Source organism: Camelus bactrianus, chromosome 1 (assembly GCF_048773025.1).
Source record: "Camelus bactrianus isolate YW-2024 breed Bactrian camel chromosome 1, ASM4877302v1, whole genome shotgun sequence".
NCBI lineage: Eukaryota > Metazoa > Chordata > Mammalia > Artiodactyla > Camelidae > Camelus > Camelus bactrianus.
Genome location: NC_133539.1, coordinates 106361310 through 106383474, shown reverse-complemented (window position 1 = coordinate 106383474; position 22165 = coordinate 106361310). Strand labels below are relative to the sequence as shown.

Genomic DNA, 22165 nt, shown 5'->3' with positions numbered 1-22165 from the left:
AAAGGTTGCAAATAATATTCAGTTTGGATCATATAATATTTTTTAGAGCATTGAGTTTTAATTGCAAATATTATAAATCTGATTTCTTATTTAAATCTAACCTTCTAGCTTCTCAAAAAAGCAGATCTAGACACAGTGGATTCACACTCCTGCATGGCATCAACCGGCTAGAGTGAGTAGTAACTTCTCCCTTAAGACAGATGGTACACAACTCCCCAATTTGCCACAGTCTGACCTACTTCACTCATTTTCATCATTTTCTTGATCCTGTGAGCATAACAGTTTGCAACCTCTCAAGCCACGAAATTCTTCATTTTCCCTCTCCTTACTCTTACATACTGAGATTGTTCATTTTAGTGTCAACTTGGTTAGGCTATGGTGCCCAACTACCTGATCAAACACCAGTCTAGATATTGCTGTGAGCTATTTTGTTTTTGATGTGACTAACATTTAAATCAACAGACTTTGAGTAAAGCAGACTACCCTTCATAATGTGGGTGCAATTAGTTAAAGGCCTTAAGAGTAAAGACTGAGACTTCCAAGAAAGGAGGTATTCTGCCTCCACGTTGCCTTCAACATCAACACTGCAACATCAACTCTTCCCTGGGTCTCCGGCCTGCAGGCTGGCCTCACAGATTTCAGACTTGCCAGCCTCATAATTGCATGAACCAAATATTTTAAAATAAATTTCTCTCTATATATAAATGTACATTCTAATGGCTCTGTTTCTCTTGAGAACCCTGACTAATACACATACCTACAAGCCCATCACCCACCTGTATCAAAGGAAAAAGAGCTTTCCTTCTTTCCAAGGCAAATGATGTCTCCTTGCTCATTTACAGCTTACTCTGGGTCCAGCATGTGAATGACTGCTCTCCACAGGTTACTACCTCTATTAATATACCAACAAATCCCCGAAAGTCCAGCCCAACTGCTTAATTACAGTGCCATAAAAAACTCTTCTCTTTTTATCTATGCTCTTTTGCTCATAGCATCCAAAATGTCCCAAATTTTGCTTATTCTTCAAGCTCAAGCACAATCCCCATCTGCTTTGTAAAGAGTCCTCTGGTTACTCCATCCAAAATGAATTTGTTCCTGTTATAATTTCCTGTATTACTTACTGTCTGTACAGTTTTTAGTAATTACTTTATTGTGACACATGTATTGTATTTTACAAGTCTCATATTATCTTTCTTAATTATTAATGGGTTTATATATACTCTCCCTTACTAGACTGCAAACTCCTAGAAGGTAAGAACCATGTCCAAAAATTTGTCCTGTCTCTGTATAACCTAACACCATGCCTACTATCAAAAACACAATTTCATTTGGGAATCAGAAAGTCCCTGAAGTTATCTGATATAACATTGCTTTCTGAATAGAATGAAGCAATGAGTTGCTCTATCATTAGCTGTTCTTGTCTTCCCTCTTTCCCTCTATCCTGCTGTCTTTTTTAAGAGTCCCCAAGGTGCTAGAAGGAATCAGCAACCAGTATAGCTCTGCCACTGGTCCTAATGAGTTTCTGGAGACTCATCACTCTTAGGGCAAGAATACTAGATAATGCACGCTTGATGAAAGCAGAGGATTTACCTGCTTTATTCTAGTGTGTCTATTTTTTCTGTTCAGTACCTAAAATAGAACATGGCAGAAAGTAGGTGCTCAAATAAATATTTGTTAAAAAGAACTATTCCATTTATAAACAATGAAAAAGAACAGCTACTGGTTTAATGACCTTATATTAAAGCACTTTAGATTATTTGGTCTTAGATATCTTTCAGCTATTTTAGGTTAGTCAAAGACCATTATTTAAAACTTTACCCTTATTTCTTTAATGAGAGGTGACAAGTGTGTTTAACGCTATATACCTGATTTTTCACTATGACATTTTATCTTTTCTCATATAAATCTGCATACTAATTAGGCTGTACTTTGGTAGGCAGCTAATTTAATCCTACACACCTTGTGGGTATACTCAGTAACTATCCAGTGGCTAGATGACATCAATAGAATAAATAGTAATACTTCAACAAAATTAAAAGTAAACACTATTTCTTCTGTAACTAACACTTTCGTGGTTAGTAAATATACATATTTTAATATAAACACAACAATATACTTTAACATAAGTAGTAAAATATAGTCTTGAAGAGCTTTAGAAAACAAGAAATTTGCAGTTATATATCAGATAGGTTATACATATACCAGGTCAAGTTTCAAAAGGCTATAAAAACTTTTAGTGTAATTCATGACTAGATAGATAATAACTTTATAAATGGTAATACAGGACTAGTCATACCTTTGTTTTTGAAATTTTCTAATTTTAGATTCATAGTAATCAATTAGACAAAGCAACCTAGAAAACAAGTAAGTTGAATTATTTTCAAACTGTGGTATTGGAACATTTACTATTCTTTCTATATAATTTTAAATGACAGTGATTAACATACAGGTTAACTAGCAAATCATAAAAAAATTTAAGTGATTTTTGCCAGAAGCAAGTATACTAAGCCATATATTTTATATTAACTTTAATGTATAGATTTTAAAATAACCAGAAACATTAAACATCAACATATTAAATGCATATTCTCCTTTTCCCAACAGTTCTTTCTCTAGCAATCACTCCCACAGAAGTATCTGCCCAAGGTTGTAACTCTAGAAGAACAAGGTTTTTCAAAGCACTATGATTTATGAGTGAAAACTCAGAAACAATCTAAACATCCTTTAATGAGGGAAAAGTTAAATAAATAATGGCACATCCATACTACAGAAGATGAAGCATTAGAAGAGATTATGTCAATCTGTACATTCTCATGAGAAGTGGTAAGGGAAAAAATTAATGTTGTATTGCCAAATGTATAGTATTACTCTATTTTTTGAAGAAATAATTCAATGTGAATCTATGTATGTGCTGAAAAAGAACTCTATGGGATCTTAACTGAGGGATAATACCACAATGTTGGGGACAGGGTTGGTTATCACACTGAATAGCTGGGGACAGAGCAAATGTTCACCATATGCAGATGCTAAAAGTTCATCAATCAACATGACAGCCCTACATATTGAAGACCTGTCCCACCCAAACAACACTCTTGTTATAAAACACTGGAAAGGACACAAACCAAACTGTTAAATGTGGTTACCTCTGGGATGTGGGAATTAGGAGGGGTAAGCAGGTCTATAACATTTTTCTTTACATATTTTCATATTATTTCAATTTTATAAGCATGTATTGCTTTTGTAATTCAAAAAATCCTCAAAAATAAAATAACACTATACTTTCACATATTATTATTTTTAAAGCAAGAATTTATACTATTTCCCTCCTATCTTGGAAAATTTACTCATCTATCTCTTTTTTCAGGGCTAATTCAACCAACTGTGCTTTTAATATCAAAACTTTCCAGATTATTCTTTCTCTTCAAATTTTCCTCATCCCAACACATACCAGCCTTCATATTATCCTGCAAATATGCTTTAATTTCCTTTATATACTTTCTAAGCCCTCTCACCCCTTACTCCCCCATCTTGCTACTATTCCACTGCTGTCTTTTTCCTGCAGGGCAAACTTCATTCATCCTGAAAGACTGTAACCTGCCACCTTCAACAAACTTTTGGAGAGGACTTATATGTCAAACCAGAAATTCTGAGCAAAAAGACAGTGGGAAGGCAAACACAAACTAACGAGGCAGCATGTAACACTTCTCACCACCTTCTCCTTTTGAGACACTCTTATTCCTTGGTTAGCCTGACATCCAAACATAACTCTTCTGCCTCTACTTTCTCTAAAATTGAAAAGTTTTCTGGAGTTAGGCCCTTCTAAGTGTAGGCTTGGTAGAGCGGAGAATCTCTAGGCCATTAGACAAATTCACACCTGAATGAGCTTGACTTCATGTGGCACTTGGCACGTTCTCTCGATGCTTCTCTCTCTCTCTTGCCCTCTCACCCACTCAAATTAGCTGTTTTTTGTTTCTGTTTTCATCCTTTCTCCTCCATCTCTCTCACTACATTTTTACTCCTGTTGTAATTAGCTCTTTCTTCCTTTTGTTCTTCCTTACTCCTATTTCTTTCTTTGCTTCTCTCCTCTTTTTATTTATTCATATCTACCTCCAACTATTTTTTGTTATTTAAATTATTTTTTATATTTTTATCCTTGCTCTTCCTTTAAAAAGATAAAAATTGTATATATGTGTATATGTATGTGTTATCTCTCAATTATCAAAACAATCTAGTTTTAACTTACATGTGACCTCATTTATTTTTATAGTAAAATAGAAATACCTAATTAGTAAAGATTCCCCAGTCCTTATGTAAACATGTAAAACTAGTTTAAATGTAATTAGTTTATACTATTAAGTGAAAAAAAAAACAAGCTACCTTTTATACAAAAAGGAGAAATATGAATATAATACCCATACCACTTATATTTGCTAAAATAACCCTGAACATTTAAAATTACCTATAGGGAGAAGTAAGAAATAAGGCTAAGGGGACAGGAGTGAAAACACAACTTCTTTGACTGTAAGTAATTATAGGTTTTAGAATTGTATAAATGTCTTACAGATTCAAAACTAAATATTTTAAAAAGCCAGCCCTAAAAACTAAAAATAAACTGAAGCAAATAAGCCTAACTGTATATTAATTTGGTGCTACAAACACAGAGAAAAGAAATATTTCAAGATATTTTGGAACACTAGATTTTGACTGTACGCACAGTGTAATACATTATTAATGTCAAAGATAACTGAAAAGAGAATTGTATTTCATTCAGTAGGTTACTGATACAGCAATTCCAGTATTATTATTTTAAAACTATTTTTATATATTATAAGATAAAGCAAGTAACTAATTATGATATTATTCTTAGGAATAAGATTTTCAGTGTAAAAGAGTTACAAATGTAAAATCAAAGTTTAAATAAAAACCTGTAATGTTAACTTCAGTTGGAAAAAAATCATTACTGATTTGTTCTTCCTCAGATATATATAGTTCCTAACACTTGCCACTAAAAAGTCCTAAAATCAATGACAACATAATAATGGTAAGCAACCTCAGCACCCAAACTGTGCTCTAAAAACCATTCTGACAAAAAGGAACCAGAGTTCTTTTGAGAAATGTCTAATTAATTAACTTTAAATGTTTAGTGTTAGTTTTAACAAATACCAAACTTTATTCCTCAAAAGAGCTCTTAGGGCAAAAAAATGTACAGGATGTACCCTCTGCCTAAAAGTAAGAAATCTAACAAAGATTAATGAAGCTGAGTCAAAAGTATATAATACCAACATGAAAAACTTCTCACTGGCCAAAGACAGGACACTTTGATCATTTAAATCCCATGAGTTAATCATGACCGTTGAAAAAAGAAAGAGCCACAAACAAACAAAAACTCTTATTGCTTATCTTTGGAAATCATGGCACCAACTCCTTATTCTAAAAAGTGAGGATTAAAAGGAAAGAACTGAGCATTGCTCCCACATTCTGTTAACAAATCATATGGGGCAACCAAATAGCCTCTACTCAATAGGAAAGGTTCTTTTTTTATGGAAGAATTCCAGAAAAAAGAAAAAAAGGGATACCAGACTTGAAAACAATATTGCAAGATCATCAATGGATGAAACCATTAAATGAAATGATGATGGGAAATTTTTCAGTGGAAGGATCAGATTGTTATTATTTAAACTCGTGAACAATCTTAGCAACCCTAAGAATAGGTCAACTAGACTTTACGTGTCTCCTGATATTTTATAATTAGAAGCATAAATTACCACCTGAGGTATTTTGCCAAAATCACTTGCATCTGAATTTAGCTCTATCTTCCAGTGTAGAGGAAATACAGGAGACAGAAAAGTAAGTTAAATGACATAATAAGGAAGCAAATAGACAAATCTAACATGTACTTCTCCAGGACAACTGACCAGTTTCTTCAAGTTAATAACATTAAAAAAAAAAAAAAGCACAGAAGAGGGGAAGTAAGACTCCTCCATTTTAAGGGAAATATAAACCACATGCAAGATGAAATCTATTTTAAAAAAATAATGAATCTAGCTACATATCAATTTATGTAGCAAACATTACTGTCTATCCAAGACGGTATGAGGAACTCTTTTGCAGAGATAAGAAAACACTCTGTTTTGAGTGGCAATGCGCTCCTCTTCCTCCTTCGTTAATCTATAGATATCCTTTTGCAAAGAAGCAATAGTCTCTTGTTGCTCCATCCGTTTTTTCTTATAATGCTGACATTTTGCCTGTAAGAAATTTTTCAAAAAATATAATTACGATACGTACATCTAGTACATGCTGTCCTAACAATATTGTATACAAAGCCATCTTTACAGAGCTGCTTCTTTCAAGAACTTCAGTAGAACTGAAGAACTTGAGGCTGTTTTTAAATGGGTGCAAGCTCAAGGAATATTCGTATGTCTTAAATGTAAAAACTGTAACAAGTAAAATCAGTGTAAAATGGAAAAATATAGCTTATAACTGCATGCATTCAAGGTTTCATAATAAGTAAAAGAACTCAATCACCATAAAACTGATATAATTTTATGCATATGTTTAGAAGAAAATAACAATCAGGAAGGAACCAATATTAAGGATGTTAAAAAGAACCAAGCAAGAATTTAAGATTCTTAAGTGATCCATAATTCAGGATTTCAGATGGTTTAATCAGCTTAGATATTTACACAGTGTGGGATACTGTAAACTCACAGTTTAAGTCCCTAACTAGCAATTTATTAGGAAATAATACATACCCCAAGATTTATAGAAGGGAATATAAATCTTGACTACTCTCTTGTCTTCAGTGAAGTATCTACTGGCCTGCTTTCCCTTTATTCTACAGCTTCCATCCCTCAGTGTCCTTTGAGCTCATTATCAAGAGCACCATCATTGTTATTGTTAATACATTCTTATAAAGCTCAGTGAGAAACCCTATCCTATCTGGCTTGCACAACACTAAGACATACTACTTTCAGAAAAGGGTATCATTTCTAAGCACATGTTGACCTGCTCATAGTGTCAAGTTTGCTGAGACTTGGAGACTCTTATGGGAAAAAGAAGACTCAGCTTCTGGTACCATACCATCTCCCAGTAATCACCAGCTATATCCGGAATTGATTCTCTGCCTCAGCCCCACCATGGAAGCCAGGCAGGAGCTCTACAGCCAAGTGACTTGGGCCCCAGTTCCACCTCTATCTATAAGTTAGCCTAGAAACTAGTATAATTGAATTTTGCAGGTCACATGTAAAAGCAAAACACAAGAGTCAATTGTATCTCTCCTACGTCATTCTATGAGGCAACATTACCCAAATATCAAGACCAGACAAAACAAAAAGAGACCCACAAACCAATAGCCCTTAAACACTGATGCAAAAACTTAAAATATGAGCAAACCAAATTCAGCAGCATATTAAAGGATTATACACTATGACCAAGTGGGATTTATTCTTGGAAAGCAAGAATGGTTCAATATATGAAAACCAACATAATACATTACATTAACAGAAGGGGGGAAAATCCACATGATCATCTCACTTGATGCAGAGAAAGCATCTGACAAATTCTCCAATACCCCTTCATGATAAAAACACTCAGCATACAAGGAACAGGAGGAAACTATCTCATTTTAATAAAAGCCGTCTATGAAAAACCCACAGTGAACATCATACTCAACATTAAAAGACTGAAAGCCTCTCCTCTAATATCAGGAACCAGGCAAAGATGCCTGCATTCACCACTTCTATTCCACATAGTACTGGAAGTCCTAGCCAGAGCAATCAGGCAAGAAAAGAAATAAAAAACATAGAAATTGGAAAGGAAAAAGTAAAATTATCTCTATTTACAGATGATATGACATGCAGAAAACACTAAAGATTTCACCAAAAACACATATTAGAACAAATGAATTCAGCAAAGGATGAATTAACCAGGATACAAAGTCAACACACAAAAATCAATTCCATTTCTATACACTAATGATGAAAAATCCAGAAAGGAAATTAAGAAAACAATTACACTTATGATATCATTAAAAAGAATAAAATAAGAATAAACCAAGAAGGCAAAAGACTTATACACTGAATATTATAAAAGGCTGTTGAAGGAAACTGAAGATAAAAATAACTGGAAAGATATTCTGTGTTCATAGACTGGAAGACTTAATATTAAGATGTCAATACTACCCAAAGCACTCTACAGATTCAATGCAATCTCTATCAAAACCTCATGGACAATTTTTTTTGCAGAAACAGAAAAATCAATCCTAAAGTTCATATGGAATCTCAAGGGACCTCACAGAGTCAAAACAATCTTGAAAAAGAACAAAGTTAAAGTTCTCACACTTCCCGATTTCAAAGCTTACTACAAAGCTAAAGCAATCAAAACAGTGTGGCACTAGCATAAAAGACATATAAGCTAATGGAGTAGAACAGAAACCCCAGAAATAATCCTGTACATATGGTCAAGTTATTTTCAACAAGAGTGCCAAGACCATCCAGTAGGGAAAGAACAGGCTTTGTTCAACAAATAATGTTAGGGAAACTAGAAAGCTACATATAAAAAATGAAGTTGTACCCTTACCTTTAAACATATAAAATTAACTCAAAATGGGTCAAAGATCTAAATGTAAGAGCTAAAACTATAAAACTCTTAGAGGAAAACAGAGGGCAAAAGCTTCATAAGATTGGATTTGGCAACTATTTTTTAGTTATGACACCAAAAGCATCAACAACAAAAGAAAATAAATAAATTTGACTTTATTAAAATTTAAAACTTCTTTGCATCAAAGGCATTATCAACAGAGTAAAATGATAATCTATGGAATGACAGAAAATATTTATAAATAATATATCTGATATGGAGTGAGTAACCAGAAGAAATACAGAACTCCTACAACTCAACAAAAATATAAATCTGATTTTAAAATGGACAAAGGACTTGAATAGATGTTTCTTTAAAAAAAATACACGAATGGCCAATAAGCATATGAAAAGAGGCTCAACATCACTAACCATCAGGGAAATGCAAATTAAAATCACAAGATACCACTTCACACCCATTATGATGGCTACTATTAACAAAAACAAAACAAAAACAGAAAACAACAAGCGTGGGTAGGGATGTGGAGAAATTGGAATCCTAGTGCGCTGCCAGTGGGAAAGTAAAATGGTACAGCCACTCTGGAAAACGGTATGGCAGTTCCTCAAAAAATTAAACATAAAATTACCATATGATCCAGCAATCCCACTTCTGGGTATACACCAAAGAGAACTGAAAGCAGGGACTTGAACAGATATTTGTACATCCATGTTCATAGTAGCATTATTCACAACAGCCAAAAGTGGAAACAACCCAAGTGCCTACTGATGGATGAATGAATAAATAAACAAAGTATGGTATATACACAGTTGGCTCTTTAATAATGCAGGGGGTTAGGGGCACCAAAACTCAGTGCAGTCGAAAACTCACATATAACTTAGAATTGGCCCTCAGTATCCACAGTTCCTCCACATCTGTAGATTCAACCAACTTCAATCATGAAGTACTGCAGTATTTACTACTGAAAAACCCACATATAAGCGGACATGCACAGTTCAAACCTGTGTTGTTCTAGGGTCAACTATACATAAAATAGAATATTATTCAGCCTTAAAAAGGAAATACTGACATGCTACAACATGGATGAATCTTGAACACATTATGCTAAATGAAATAAGCCAGTCACAAAAGGACAAATATGGTATGATTCCACTTATATGACATGTCTAGAGTAGTCAAATAGAGACAAAGTAGAATGGTGGTTGCCAGGAGCTGCAGTGAGTGAGGAATGGGGAGGTACTGTTTATTGAGTATAGAGTTTTAGTTGGGAAGATGAAAAAAGTATGCAGGTGGGTGTTGAGAATGGTTGCACAATAATGTGAATGTACTGCCACTAAACTATACAGTTAAAAATGGTAAATTTTATGTTAGTTATAATTTACCACAATAAAAGGGGGAGAATCAATTTCTCTATATATACTGGCTATGAACAACAAGAAATTGAAACAGAAAATACAAATATTTACAATACCGTCAAAAAAATATTAAACATTTAGAGACAAATTTAATGAAACATGTGGAAAACCAGTGCACCCCAAATTACTATACATAGCTTAGAAAAGTTAAGGAAGACCTAAACAAATGGAGAGATGCATCATGTTCATGGATCAGAACATTCAGTACTGTTAACATGCCAATTTTCTCCCCAAATGGATCTACATACATGATAAAATCCCACCAGGCTTTTTTTTTTTTTTTTTTGCAGAAATCAACAAGTGAATTAGAAAACTGACATGGAAATGTAAAGGATCTAAAATAGCCAACACAACATTGAAAAAGAACACAAGTAAAAGACTTGTAGTGCCTGATTTCAAGATTAACAGTAATCAAAGCACTGCGGTTCTGGCATAAAGACAGATACGTATTTAAATGGAACAGGACAATCCAGAAATAGACCCACACATATATAATTTGATTTTCACCAAAGATACAAAGGCAATCTGGTAGAGACAGGATAGTCTTTTTAACAAATAGTGGTGGAACAACTGGATATCATAACCTTGGGCTACACCTAGTTTTTTGGAAACGAATCAAAAAGCACAATCTATCTTTAAAAACTGGTAAGTTGAACTTCATCAAAATTAAGAACTTATGCTTCTTGAAAGACACTAAGAGAATGAAGACAAGTCACAGGCAGCATCTTAAAAAGTTAAATATATACTTACCATACAACTCAGCAATTCTAGTCTTAGGTATCTACCAAAGAGAAATGAAAGAATATGTCCACAGAAAGACTAACACAAATGTTGTAAGAGCTTTATCTGTAACAGCTAGAAATGGGAAACAAGTCAAATGTCCATCAATAGAAAAATCAACAAAGTGCATTATATCCATACAAAGAATAAACTAGTGATACATCCAATAACATGGACGAATCTTGAAATAATTATGTTGAGTGAAAGATAACCAATGATTCTGAGACAGAAAGAGTACAGTCATTTTGGAAAAGGATGGAGGGAACAGTCTTGAACAAGTGGGCTTGACAGGCTGGGTAAAACAAAGCACCTAAAGCCTTGGGCCTCTGAGACAAGACCCAGAGATCCACAGGAATAAAAGACTATCTCTGTTCCACTGATGTATGTATATACATAGTTTTCAAAGGACTAAAGTGGGACTATAAATTTACCACATAGCAGAATCGCCCAACTCCCAGTTCCCTGAAAGATACAGATAAAGGTCTGACACACATTCCTAAAATGTTTTTGCAGGAAGCGAATCCCCCAGATGAAAACTGCTGATTTCAAGCATGTAGATTTGAAACCGGGTTGATGATACTTGAAACATCATCTTGATGCCAACGAATCCAAGAACTGAGCACAAGCTGATCAGGCACTCTGCGGCCCCCTCCCTCACACTGCTTTTAAAACCTCTTGCCTGAAAGTCCTCAGGGAGTTGGCACTCTTCTCCGCCTTCTCCCTTGTGCACATGCTATCCTTTCAATAAAAAGCTCTGCTTGCCTAAGCATTCTGTGGAAGCGATATTCATCTCTACAATATTGCAGTCCAAGAATCTGGAGAGTGCCTGGTAAGAATTTTAATAGCCCAGGCCATCCTTCCTGTACCTCCTTCCTCCCTACCTAGATATCAGTTACCTAATCATGTATTAGGAATATCTTGCTGACTTTAGATCCATTTTCTCATTTGGCTCCAAGAAGCACTCAGTCTCATGGCTCTGTGTATATTTTAAAAAGCTAAAGTCAACAGAGTAATCCAACACAAAGTAAAAAACTGAAGCTAAAGAATTTGTGGAGACAAAGTGTATAAATGAGCTTGGTGGCTTTACATTGGGTGGTTTGTATAATACATAATAATTAGGCAGAGAATAAAGAATTAGATTTTTTCGCTGCTTTTTAAAAGTTTAAATAACAACAGGAAGGAAACATTGTGTTATTTCAATTTTCAGTAGTAAATAAATGTGTGGAGAGAATAAAAATATGGAACTGAAATATACAACAATAAATAAGTTGGAGAATGGTAAAATTGTTTTATGATTGTTACACTGTCATAGAATAAGGCAAAAACTATAATGTAACATTAAATTTTAAGAAGTCAAGAATGCATATTTTAATCTTTGAGGTAACCACTAAAAGAACAGTAAAAATCAGCTTCCTGATCCATACATTTCCTATAAAGAAAGAAGAGGGACAACTACATCCTGATACTGATGGTGTGACTTAAAACTAAAATTATCTGCTTAGAACTTTAGAGGACCGAGCAGTTTATCAAACTACATCCCAATAAGCTAATACACTAGCCTATGTTCAGAAAAAGGGAAACTGCTCCACAGAACACAGAAACTGCAAATACATTGTTGTCTTTTGGTTTCTGCATTTCCCCAGCAATCTCTCAATAGCAGTCTTTCAAAATACTGTTGTCAAACATCTGTGGATTTCCTTCATCTCTTTGTCACATACATACAAAATCAGTGTTTCCTTTCTCTCAATGGCAAAATACACAGCACTAAACCATTCTAAAATTAGAAACAAGTGTACACCAAAAAAAAAAAAAGAAGAAGAAGAAGAAGAAGAATGTGCCTCAAACTGTGAAATAATTATTCTCCAGGAGCACTTCAATCTTCCCCAAAAAAGCACAGATTGACTAGAAACAGAATATATGACGACTAGTCTATAATAGAATGGGACAATCGAACAACATTGAGGGGCAGCAATTCCTTGGGTTTGTCAGTTTCTGTTGACATGCTATAAAAACTACCCTTTAGGGACTTAAAAAACAAAAAAGCAAGCAATTTCAATTGACCAGATTAGCATAGACACCTTCCCCAACACCAAGTTTCCACACCCCAATCCTAATTCTGTCTGCCCCCAATGATAGACTGAAACATGAGACCTCCTCTGTACCAGTTTACAAGTTATGTAACACATCTCTGGGACCTGAAACAAAAAGTTAATGGCCCATAACTCATTTATATTAGACAGAACCACCTGACAGGAAATATATGCCACTCCACTCAAGTCACCCTTACCAACGAATCCTCAAGTATCTGTTCTTTGAATTGCCTAAAACTCTGGTAAATTTACAAGTCTTATATTTTAATAATTTGACTCTGTGATTATTTATATATAACAACCTCTTTATATCTTAATAATTTGACTCTTTGGTTATTTATATATGAATCTCTTTGAAAAAATAAATATCTTCCTTAAAAAAGAACAGTGATCTAACCCCTAGCCCTCAGCTACCTCTGTCAGCACCACCTGATGGCTGCTTTTCTCACGTTAGCAGGTTGATGAATTAAAGAGCTTCAGGTTTCCACACGCCCTGTATCTGAGAGCAAGGTCAAAATCAAATATATACAGAAATATTTCCAAAATCCCCCTCTGTGTAGAGAGATTTTAGAACGTACCACTGATGAGGAGAGCAGTCTAACAAAGCAAACCTAAAAGTGTAAAGTTCTAACAGTAGAGGATTTTGTTGACAGATGAATAACAGAAACAGACTTGGCCATCAAAGAATGACAGTGTCTTCTCTGAAGCTGTGATCAACACCAGCAGGTGCACCATTGGCCACCCCAAATTGGCAGCCTAAATGAGGGCAGAACACCAACGGCCTGTGGTCTCACATCAGAACCCCCAAGTATCTCTTGTTGATTCTCTCTGACCTTGGAATTTATATTAACTCATCAGATCCTTCTGATGCTGCCAGCATAAACTGAGGGGATGTCTAGACCCTGCCTGATGAGTACTGGTCCCTTTTAGGCAGGCTAAACACCCTGTGTGCAGTAAGTACATATAGCGTTGTGACAACAAAAAAATTTCAAAATAAGGACTTAATATTTATAATGATATAATGTTTCTAAGTATTTGTAATGTCTTACACAACAAAACACTGGTTATCACTACAAGAGGTTTGTTTCTTTTAATCACAAAAACACCCAAGTTTTAAAATAAGGGTTTTTTAAAATTAGGAAATTAAGTATTCAATGTTATAATATTGCTATTTCTATAAAAAGAAAAGTAACAAAACTTAAAATCACAAAGTATATTCCATACAAACCTTATGTATTTAACTCAATAACTCAAATATTTATTGAGCATCTACAACTAATAATAAAGCAAACACTTTTTTAGCCTGAAACAAAACAGAGAAAAATATTTGCCATCATGGAGCTTGCATTCTAACACAGGGAGATATACAAACAAAACAAAGTATGTTAGTATGTTACATGGTGGTGAGAACTATGGATAAAACATAAAGCAGGGAAGGCAATACGATATGTGAGGGACAGGACTGCCAATTGTAAGTAAAGTAGTCAAAAAAGGAATCCCTGAGAGATGGTAATGTGACAACTGAGTAAGTAGAGAGTAAACACACCATGAAGCTATTTTTAAAAAGCATGCATAGCAAAGAAAAAAGGAAGAACAAAATGCACTAAGTCCCTGAGATGAGACTGTTCCAGAAAAATGTTCAATGAAAAGCAAGAAAGGCAGTGTGGCTGGAGTAGAATAAGCAAGAGGTACAGTAGAGTAGATGAAGCCAGAAGGTAACACAGGGCCAGATCATGTAGGACCTGGTAAGCCATGGTGAGACTTATGGATTTTCCTCTTTAAAAAAAAAAAAGGAAAGTCATTGGAATGTTTTGAGCTACTATGTTGAGAGCAAGTTAAAAAAAAGGAAGGGTGGAAGTAGCAAAACCAAGAGAGAAGCAGGAAAGAAATGAAGGTGACTTGGACCTGAGTAGAGACTAAAAGAAGAAAGTCTGGGGAGGAAATTCAGGAACTCAGTTTCAGACATGCAAAAAAGTTCTAGGTGCCTATTGGATGTCCAGTGGAGACATCAAGTAGCAAGTAGGATGTGAGTCTGGAATTGAGGGAAGAGGTCTGGGCTATTAGATTAAAAGATGCTGTGAATTTGCAAGAGAGTGAGAATATACAAGAAAGAAAAAAGGTCTAAGGAATGAGTCTGGGAATCCCAACACTAAGAGGTTAGGAGGAAGAGAACTAGCAAAGGAATTCAAGAATAACCAGTGAGGCTGGAGGAAAACCAGGAGAGAGGATGTTCTGGAAACCAAGCAAAGAAAGAATCTCAAGGCAGCAACAATGACAGGTCAAGTAAGAAAAGGAGAATTGAACTAAGCACACAGAAGTCACGTGGGACCTTGATGAGCCGTTTTAACACTGTTTTGTAAGAAAATGTAAAACCCAGTACCTGTAAAGCTTTTTGCTCCTTTTGAAGTTCTTTTATTTTATTCTGTTGTTGGCAAACCCTACTTAGGGATTCATCCTCCATTTCACCAATTTTGGATTTCACACTCTCCATAATTTGTTCCAAGTCATTAGCTCGTTGTTCCTGATCTGCTGCTCGGCTTTTTTCTATCTGAAGTTCATTTCTAATAACAGACACATAACCCTTCCCTTAGTAATCAAATCATAACAACAAACATATCCATCTAACAACATAATGAGTTTCTAAAATATCTTTGCATTCTTAAAATTTCTGTCTTATAACACAAACCAATAGAAAAAATATATGGTTACCATTACACGTCTAAGCTAAGCTACTACCAAAAGATTTATCTATTAAAATATCTTAATTTAATATTTAATCAAGATGGAAAATTAAATGTCAAGATTTTTTTTCAAGGGAATTATGTTTAGAATGCATACTACTTGTATACAAACAATTCAAAAGAGATTCTTTTCCATTTTCTTACTTAAGCTGTTCATTAGTTTCTATGAGCTCCCGGATCATGTTCTGTTGACGTGATGTTTCTTCCACCAAAGTTTTTAAATTCTCCCTCATCCTTTGTGATGACTGTTTATCAAAAATGATGAGATCTACATTTTAAAAAATGTAATACACAGAGTAAAAATAAAGGTAAAGGAAAAAAATTTAAGATAAAAAATTTTTAAAGGAAAAAAGAAGCTTTTTATTAATAAGGAGCAAGAATAGGATCTGATTACCTTTCAGATCTGTTCTTTTGACTAGAGATAAAGGTTTTAAGCCATGCACCATCAACAGCACATTTATGTTTTCCCATTCTGCTTCTTCCTGCTACAATTACACAGAGAAAAAGATCAACTTGAAGATATAAAGTAAAGAAATACCCTCTTGTATATAATTTCCTTTGTTTTCAGAATAACAGAACTTTCTCTAAAAGCTTTAATATGAATTTTTATGCCCATATAATGGTTAAAATTAAAACAAATTTGTTTTTAACAAAATTAGCAGACTAAAAAGAATGAAAATAAGCATAAATAATTAATTATATAATTTCAGAATACTCACTTATAGGGCTTAATGGATAAATTTAAACAAAAAAAAGAACAAAAACTTGTAATTTCAGTGAACCAAACAGATCTCAGGTTTTTGATGTAACTGAACAAGACTGGGCCCCACTCAAAATAAAAAGCTGCAAATTAGATTATGTTAATGAATAGTAAAGAAAGGGTGAGTCACTCAGGAACAAGTGTCACTTTAACACTGCCTGGGGTCACAACGAAATCAAACATTTGCCTGGTTGGAGCCAATAATTTAGATAGTTTCCTGTAATAATGGACAAGGCCTAACTATGAAAAGAGTCTGTTCATCAAGGTAACTGATTCTAGTAGAATCACTCTGAAAGACACTCTTTAAGTTTTGTATCCCTGATTCTAAACATGTATTTACACTATAAACCTGAGAAGGGAACTCTAACTCACTAGGTTAAATAAATAAAAACCTAACAAGGAAGAAAATAAGGACATAAAATACTTAGATTAGAATAGAAATATATATGATTTTTTAATGACACATTTAAATCCACCATACTAATAGTTTTATAATGGGCTCAATGTAAGTACAACGATCAATTTTGAAATCACTGTGGGAGGGATTTTGTGTGCTTTTTAAAATACTTTATGTATCTTGTATAGTATATTTGTGAAAAGGTAATTTGAGTGAATTTTTAATCTATTTAAATGTTTGAAAAAATTTACACAATACATTTTTATGACTGTACAGTATATAAATATTATAATAGCTTTAAGGTTTAATAATTTAGACTACTTTTGAAAGTACAAATAAAAGTATTGCTTTCCACATCCAAATGCCCCTCAGATAGTAAAAAAATCTACCAAGATAGATAAGCAACACAGATACACTGTATAGCAACAGAATCAGCCATTATCGTGTAATAACTTTTAATGAAGTATAATCTGTAAAAATATTCACTATGCTGTACACCTGAAACTAATATAATACTATAAATCAATTATACTTCAATTAAAAAAACTATCAAGACAAAACAAACTATTCAGATGACTGTGACTCACAGCATCAAACAAATCTTTTGATTGCTGACTTCTTCTTTATCCAGTCTATAATTCTCCTCCCTCCCTTGTTTTCCCTTATTTATGTCGTCAAGTCACAAAGATTAATAATATAGAAGTAAAATTACTGCTGGTATCTGTTTTAGAAGCCAAAAGCTCTGTGTGGGTATCTAAGTGGATGTCTACTATGACTCATAAAAACAAAATGCTCTGTAAATAATAATGGCATGCGTTATGAATGACCAAATGATACATATTGTTCCCTGATAACTCTTTTAAGAGAGAGTAACATAACTGTTTGCAAATTCTGAAAATAGTTGAGAATGGCATTTTACAAAGTATGTACTCCAGAACACCAGGCTAATGAAACATTCATCAGATTAGTGCTAAATAAGTAGGAAATACTCTATATTAAAGCCTCCTTTTGGAGACTGACAGTATTGTGAAGTCTTATACTAACATCATTCAATAATCTTTAAACCATCATTTTCCAAAATGATTTTACTAAAGAAGCCTCTTAAAGTAAGACTGTTCACATTTGTAGGTGTGGCACTCTTTGACATATACTTTGAGAAACAGTGGCTTCAACTATCTGAAGTTTACCTGTTTTTCAGTCATGAGTCTGTCTGATGATTTGCTGGATTCCTGGGCTTTAGGGGCTGCTGTAGATATAGTTTCTTTTGTAGAGTCAAAAGAAGTAGGGATTGGCAATAAAAAACTGTAACTTGCCTAAATTAAAAAAGAGAAAAGTACAAAAGGTGTTAAAAGAAAATTATTATTTAAAGGAACCTACTATTCTTGGGCAATTAAAGCATTCCTAAGTCAAAACTTTTACAACTTCTAAGAAAACTGATTTTAAGAATGATTAGAATAAACTCTATCTTATAATGTTCTCCTCTAGAAAGAAAACATGGAGTTTTACACACATACACACAAAGAAAACTATTTGTTTTAACTAGATAATGTGAAAAGCAGGCTATGCTAATAAACTAACTTATTTTTTGGAAGCTGCTTCCCAAAATACTAAAAGAATTGTGTCCAACGCAAAGGTACAGAACAGTCCAACAATTCACTGGACTAACTCCAAGGGTGAATGGACTGGCATATTCTTAGGTGGTCTTTACTTCTAAGCAGATCAGAAGCCAGCAACAAAGGATTCTGATTCAGTCCACCCTACCATCACTTGCTCTTGTTGCCTAAGACTGTGATTCTACAGGAAAAAATTTCCTTGGATTCTGATATCTAATTCCTCCTTTTCAGAGGTACAATCACACACACACATTCCCACACACATTCATTAGCATCATGTAATCTTAGAGCTTGAGAGAACTTTGGAAATTGTTTAATCCAAAATCTCTAGCTGTCCACGCCTGACAGGAGAGAGTGATGGGAGAACCATACCAATATGTCAGGTGCCATAAGCATCTGAGACCCAGAGAAACAAAATGATCTTCCCAGGATTTGTTAGCAGTTCAGCATTTCTTGCAAAGAACCCTCTGTCCTTCCACATCTGCTTTAGATAGTAAAATCCAACTAAACAATTTACTAGTCACCAATACTTCATTTTCAGCTAAACCTGGTGACATGTTACAAATTCTCAAATTCTGTCATTTTTGCTGCTTGACATCATAGAGTACTCTCTCCTCTTTAAACTCTGGACTCCTTCAACAGCTCAATCATCACCATGCTTATCCCTCCCACTTGTATTTTAAATTAAGATACTTTGGGAATATTAGTCAACTTCAGTAACTACCACTTTTTAGCTAGTTTTTACACTTTTCTTTATAGAGAAATTCTCAAAAATGCACAAAAGTAGAGAAAGAGTACAAGAACCCATGTATTCATTACTCTAGTTTCAAGGATAACCAACTTTTTTCTGTACTTCTTTCATTTCTTCCTCACCCACTTACTGCTTCAGTATACATCTCTAACAAACAGACTCTTTTTAAATGTAACTTCAATACCATTGTCACATCTGATGAAATCAACAATTCCTTACTAATCACTAATATTTAGTCCATGCTCAAATTTTTTCCCCAAATCAGGATCCAAACAAGTTCCACATATAGCACTCTTAAATTTCTTTTAATTTGAAAGTCTCACTTGCTTATCTCCACACTTCTTTTTTTCAAACCTGCCATTTATGTGTTGAAGGCCATTTGTCTTACAGAATAACTGACATTTCAGTTGGGCTTATTGTATTCTTACCATTTAACATATTTCTCCATCCCCTACTTCCTGTAAACTGATTACATTCAGAGGTTTTATTAAATTCAGGTTCAGTATTATTTGCCAAGAATACTTCAGAGGTGATGCTGTGTTCTTCCTACTACTACTACCATCAGGAGTCAGTCAGAGTTGGGAAGAAAATGCCTGTAGACCAGACATAAGGTAGGCATATATCAATGTAATAGACTCTTCTTGTATTCTGACAATCTCCCTAACAGCCACACGAGGCCTCTTTCAAATCTTCAAAGTGTCATCTTCCTCTAGGTTCTAGGCCTAAGCACTCTTATCCTCTTCACTTAGTTAACTCCTACCTGATTTTCAGATCTTGACTCAAATTTCCTTCTTCAGGGAAATCTCCCCTGGTCCCATGACTAGATGAGGTCCTCTTGTTATATGATCTTATAGCACTATAAAGAGTAAAGTATGAAGGTTTAGAGCTCAGAGTCAGGTGACCTGAGTGACTATCAGCTTAACTATTTATTAAACTCTGTGATATGGAAAAACTCATTAACATCTTTGATCCTTGGTTTCTACATTTGCAAAACAGAAAACATACTAATACCTATATCTCATAGGCTGAATTAAGTCAGACAACACACAAAAAGTATTTGGAACAAGTAACTGGCACATAGAAACTTATAGATGATTGGTAGTCATTGCTATATATGTAAGTATGCTAAACAAAATAGATCTTACCTAATCAATCATACCATTGTACACTATCTTGGACTTTATCTACAAATTACTCAGCTAATTATCTGATACAAGTTTTTTACATGAATTCATCTAGATAAGACTAAATTCCATGAGATCAGTAGACTAAGTTCCATGATCACTTTTTGGTAATACTAGGGTAGGTAACTCTGCCTCTAAAGGACAATGAAGAAAGCTGAATAAAAATGTTTAAAAATGTTTTCTTCTTATAAGCATTAAAGAAATAACAAGATAATGACATTACCAAGGGGAAAAAAAAATCAAGATGAAAACTCACTTTTTTCCCTGAAGGCATCTGCCAAATTCAAAGGAAGAGCAATGAAAATAAATGCTACAAATCAAAGCCACCTCTCTACTCCCATTTGAAGTTGTTACCTTGAAAGGCTATAATTCTCAGGACTGGGTGAACCAGAAGTAAACCTCTCCCACAAACTGAAACCTGGCTTCCTCTCCTCTGAGTCATTTCAGTATCTCAAGAAGGTCCAAAATTAATAGTGCTTCCATTTATTTACCAATTTTCAAGAAAATGAGTTGGTTCCTTATCTTCTGAAGACAATTCTTTTTAAAAAATCTAGTACCAGTATGAGGCCATGAATTTAAATGTATTTTATGAGTGTCAGTTCATTGCAATTATTATATAATATTATTGAAGCTCATGTGGTTATCTTTGACTGGTGGGAACCTATTCAAATCTATCCTTTTGATACGATCCTACTAGTCTTTAATAGCTTCCTTGTTGTCTGATATCTTGAAACAGCTCTGTCCCAAATCTGAAATCATCCATTTCTTCACATTCAGGAGGAGAGGATTCTGGGAAGATGGCAGAGTAGGAAGCACCAGGAATGCGTCTCCCTGCCTAGAAAACAATTGCACTGGCAGAATCTGTCTCATGTTAACTATTTTAGAACTCTAAGTCTATTAAGGCTTGCAAATTCCAGGGAAGGCTTAGATGATAATTTGTGGTTAATTTCAGTCAATTCAGCACTCAGCACTTACCCGTTCCCCATCCTCAGTCTTAAGGCAGGCAGCTATGCACAGTGTACCAGGAGCAGCTTGCACCCAGTCTGTGTGAGTCAGGGTGGGCAAAAAGGACTCTTACCCAAATATCACGATTCTGTGATCTGATCACTGATTGCTGCTTCTGATATCAGAGGAGCAAAGAGGCAGGGGTCTTGTACTTCCTCCCATTGTTATAAGCCCCTTCCAATTCTGGCTAAAGTGATTTCCAGGGAATTTAAATGGCCATTGTCCTTTTCTTCCCCTCTTTGCTTTTCTCTTTTTCCTCTTTTGGGAGACAAATATTAAAAACTAGGACATTCAAAAGTAAATGCAAAAAATAAAAAATAAAAGCAAATGCATTTGTGGGGAATTAGAAAGTAACTGCATATGCCCACAGAAAGGTACAAGCTAAAAAAGACCTTCAGTTTATACCTCACACTGATCCTCAGCACAGAGACAACCACAACAGTTTAAAACAAACAAACAGAAACAAAACCCAGCAAACCTTGGCAAAGGAGGAGAATCTGATTTCTAGAGATACCATATTATTAGATTCAAATGTCCAGTTTTCAACAAAAAGTAACAAGGCATAGAAAGAATCAGGAAAGTATGACCCATTCAAAGGAAAAAAACAAATCAACAAACTGTTCCTAAAAAAAAAAGACTTGACAGCAGATTTACTAGACAAAGATTGTAAAACAGCCATCTTAAAGATATTCAAAAGACTGAAGGAAGGTGTGGAGAAAAATCAAGAGAACAATACATGAACAAAATGGGAATATCAATAAAGAAAGACAGAAAACCTAAAAAGAAATGAAAAATTCTGGAGTTGAAAAGTACAACAACTGAAATGAACATCTC

General features: G+C 34.4%; 1 protein-coding gene across 8 annotated transcripts in view; it reads right to left on the bottom strand.

The window, feature by feature from the left end:
• CEP70 (centrosomal protein 70) overlaps nucleotides 1–22165 on the bottom strand; it is a 61103-nt gene that overhangs the window by 27167 nt on the left and 11771 nt on the right. For 5 of the 8 annotated variants that reach the window (XR_012509272.1, XM_045514727.2, XM_045514721.2 and 2 more), the window contains exons 3-8: nucleotides 17966–18091; nucleotides 16016–16106; nucleotides 15766–15889; nucleotides 15261–15441; nucleotides 6076–6245; nucleotides 2297–2353 (exon numbers count right to left, since the gene is read on the bottom strand). Coding sequence is in view for 7 of the 8 variants with exons in the window: in XM_045514727.2 (XP_045370683.1) it covers nucleotides 2297–2353; nucleotides 6076–6245; nucleotides 15261–15441; nucleotides 15766–15889; nucleotides 16016–16106; nucleotides 17966–18091 (749 nt within the window). In the remaining variant the exon portion in view is untranslated. Of the gene's footprint in view, nucleotides 1–2296; nucleotides 2354–6075; nucleotides 6246–15260; nucleotides 15442–15765; nucleotides 15890–16015; nucleotides 16107–17965; nucleotides 18092–19902; nucleotides 19999–22165 lie in introns of all 8 variants that reach the window. The other 3 variants (XM_010952287.3, XM_045514725.2, XM_045514723.2) reach the window with 2 other exon arrangements.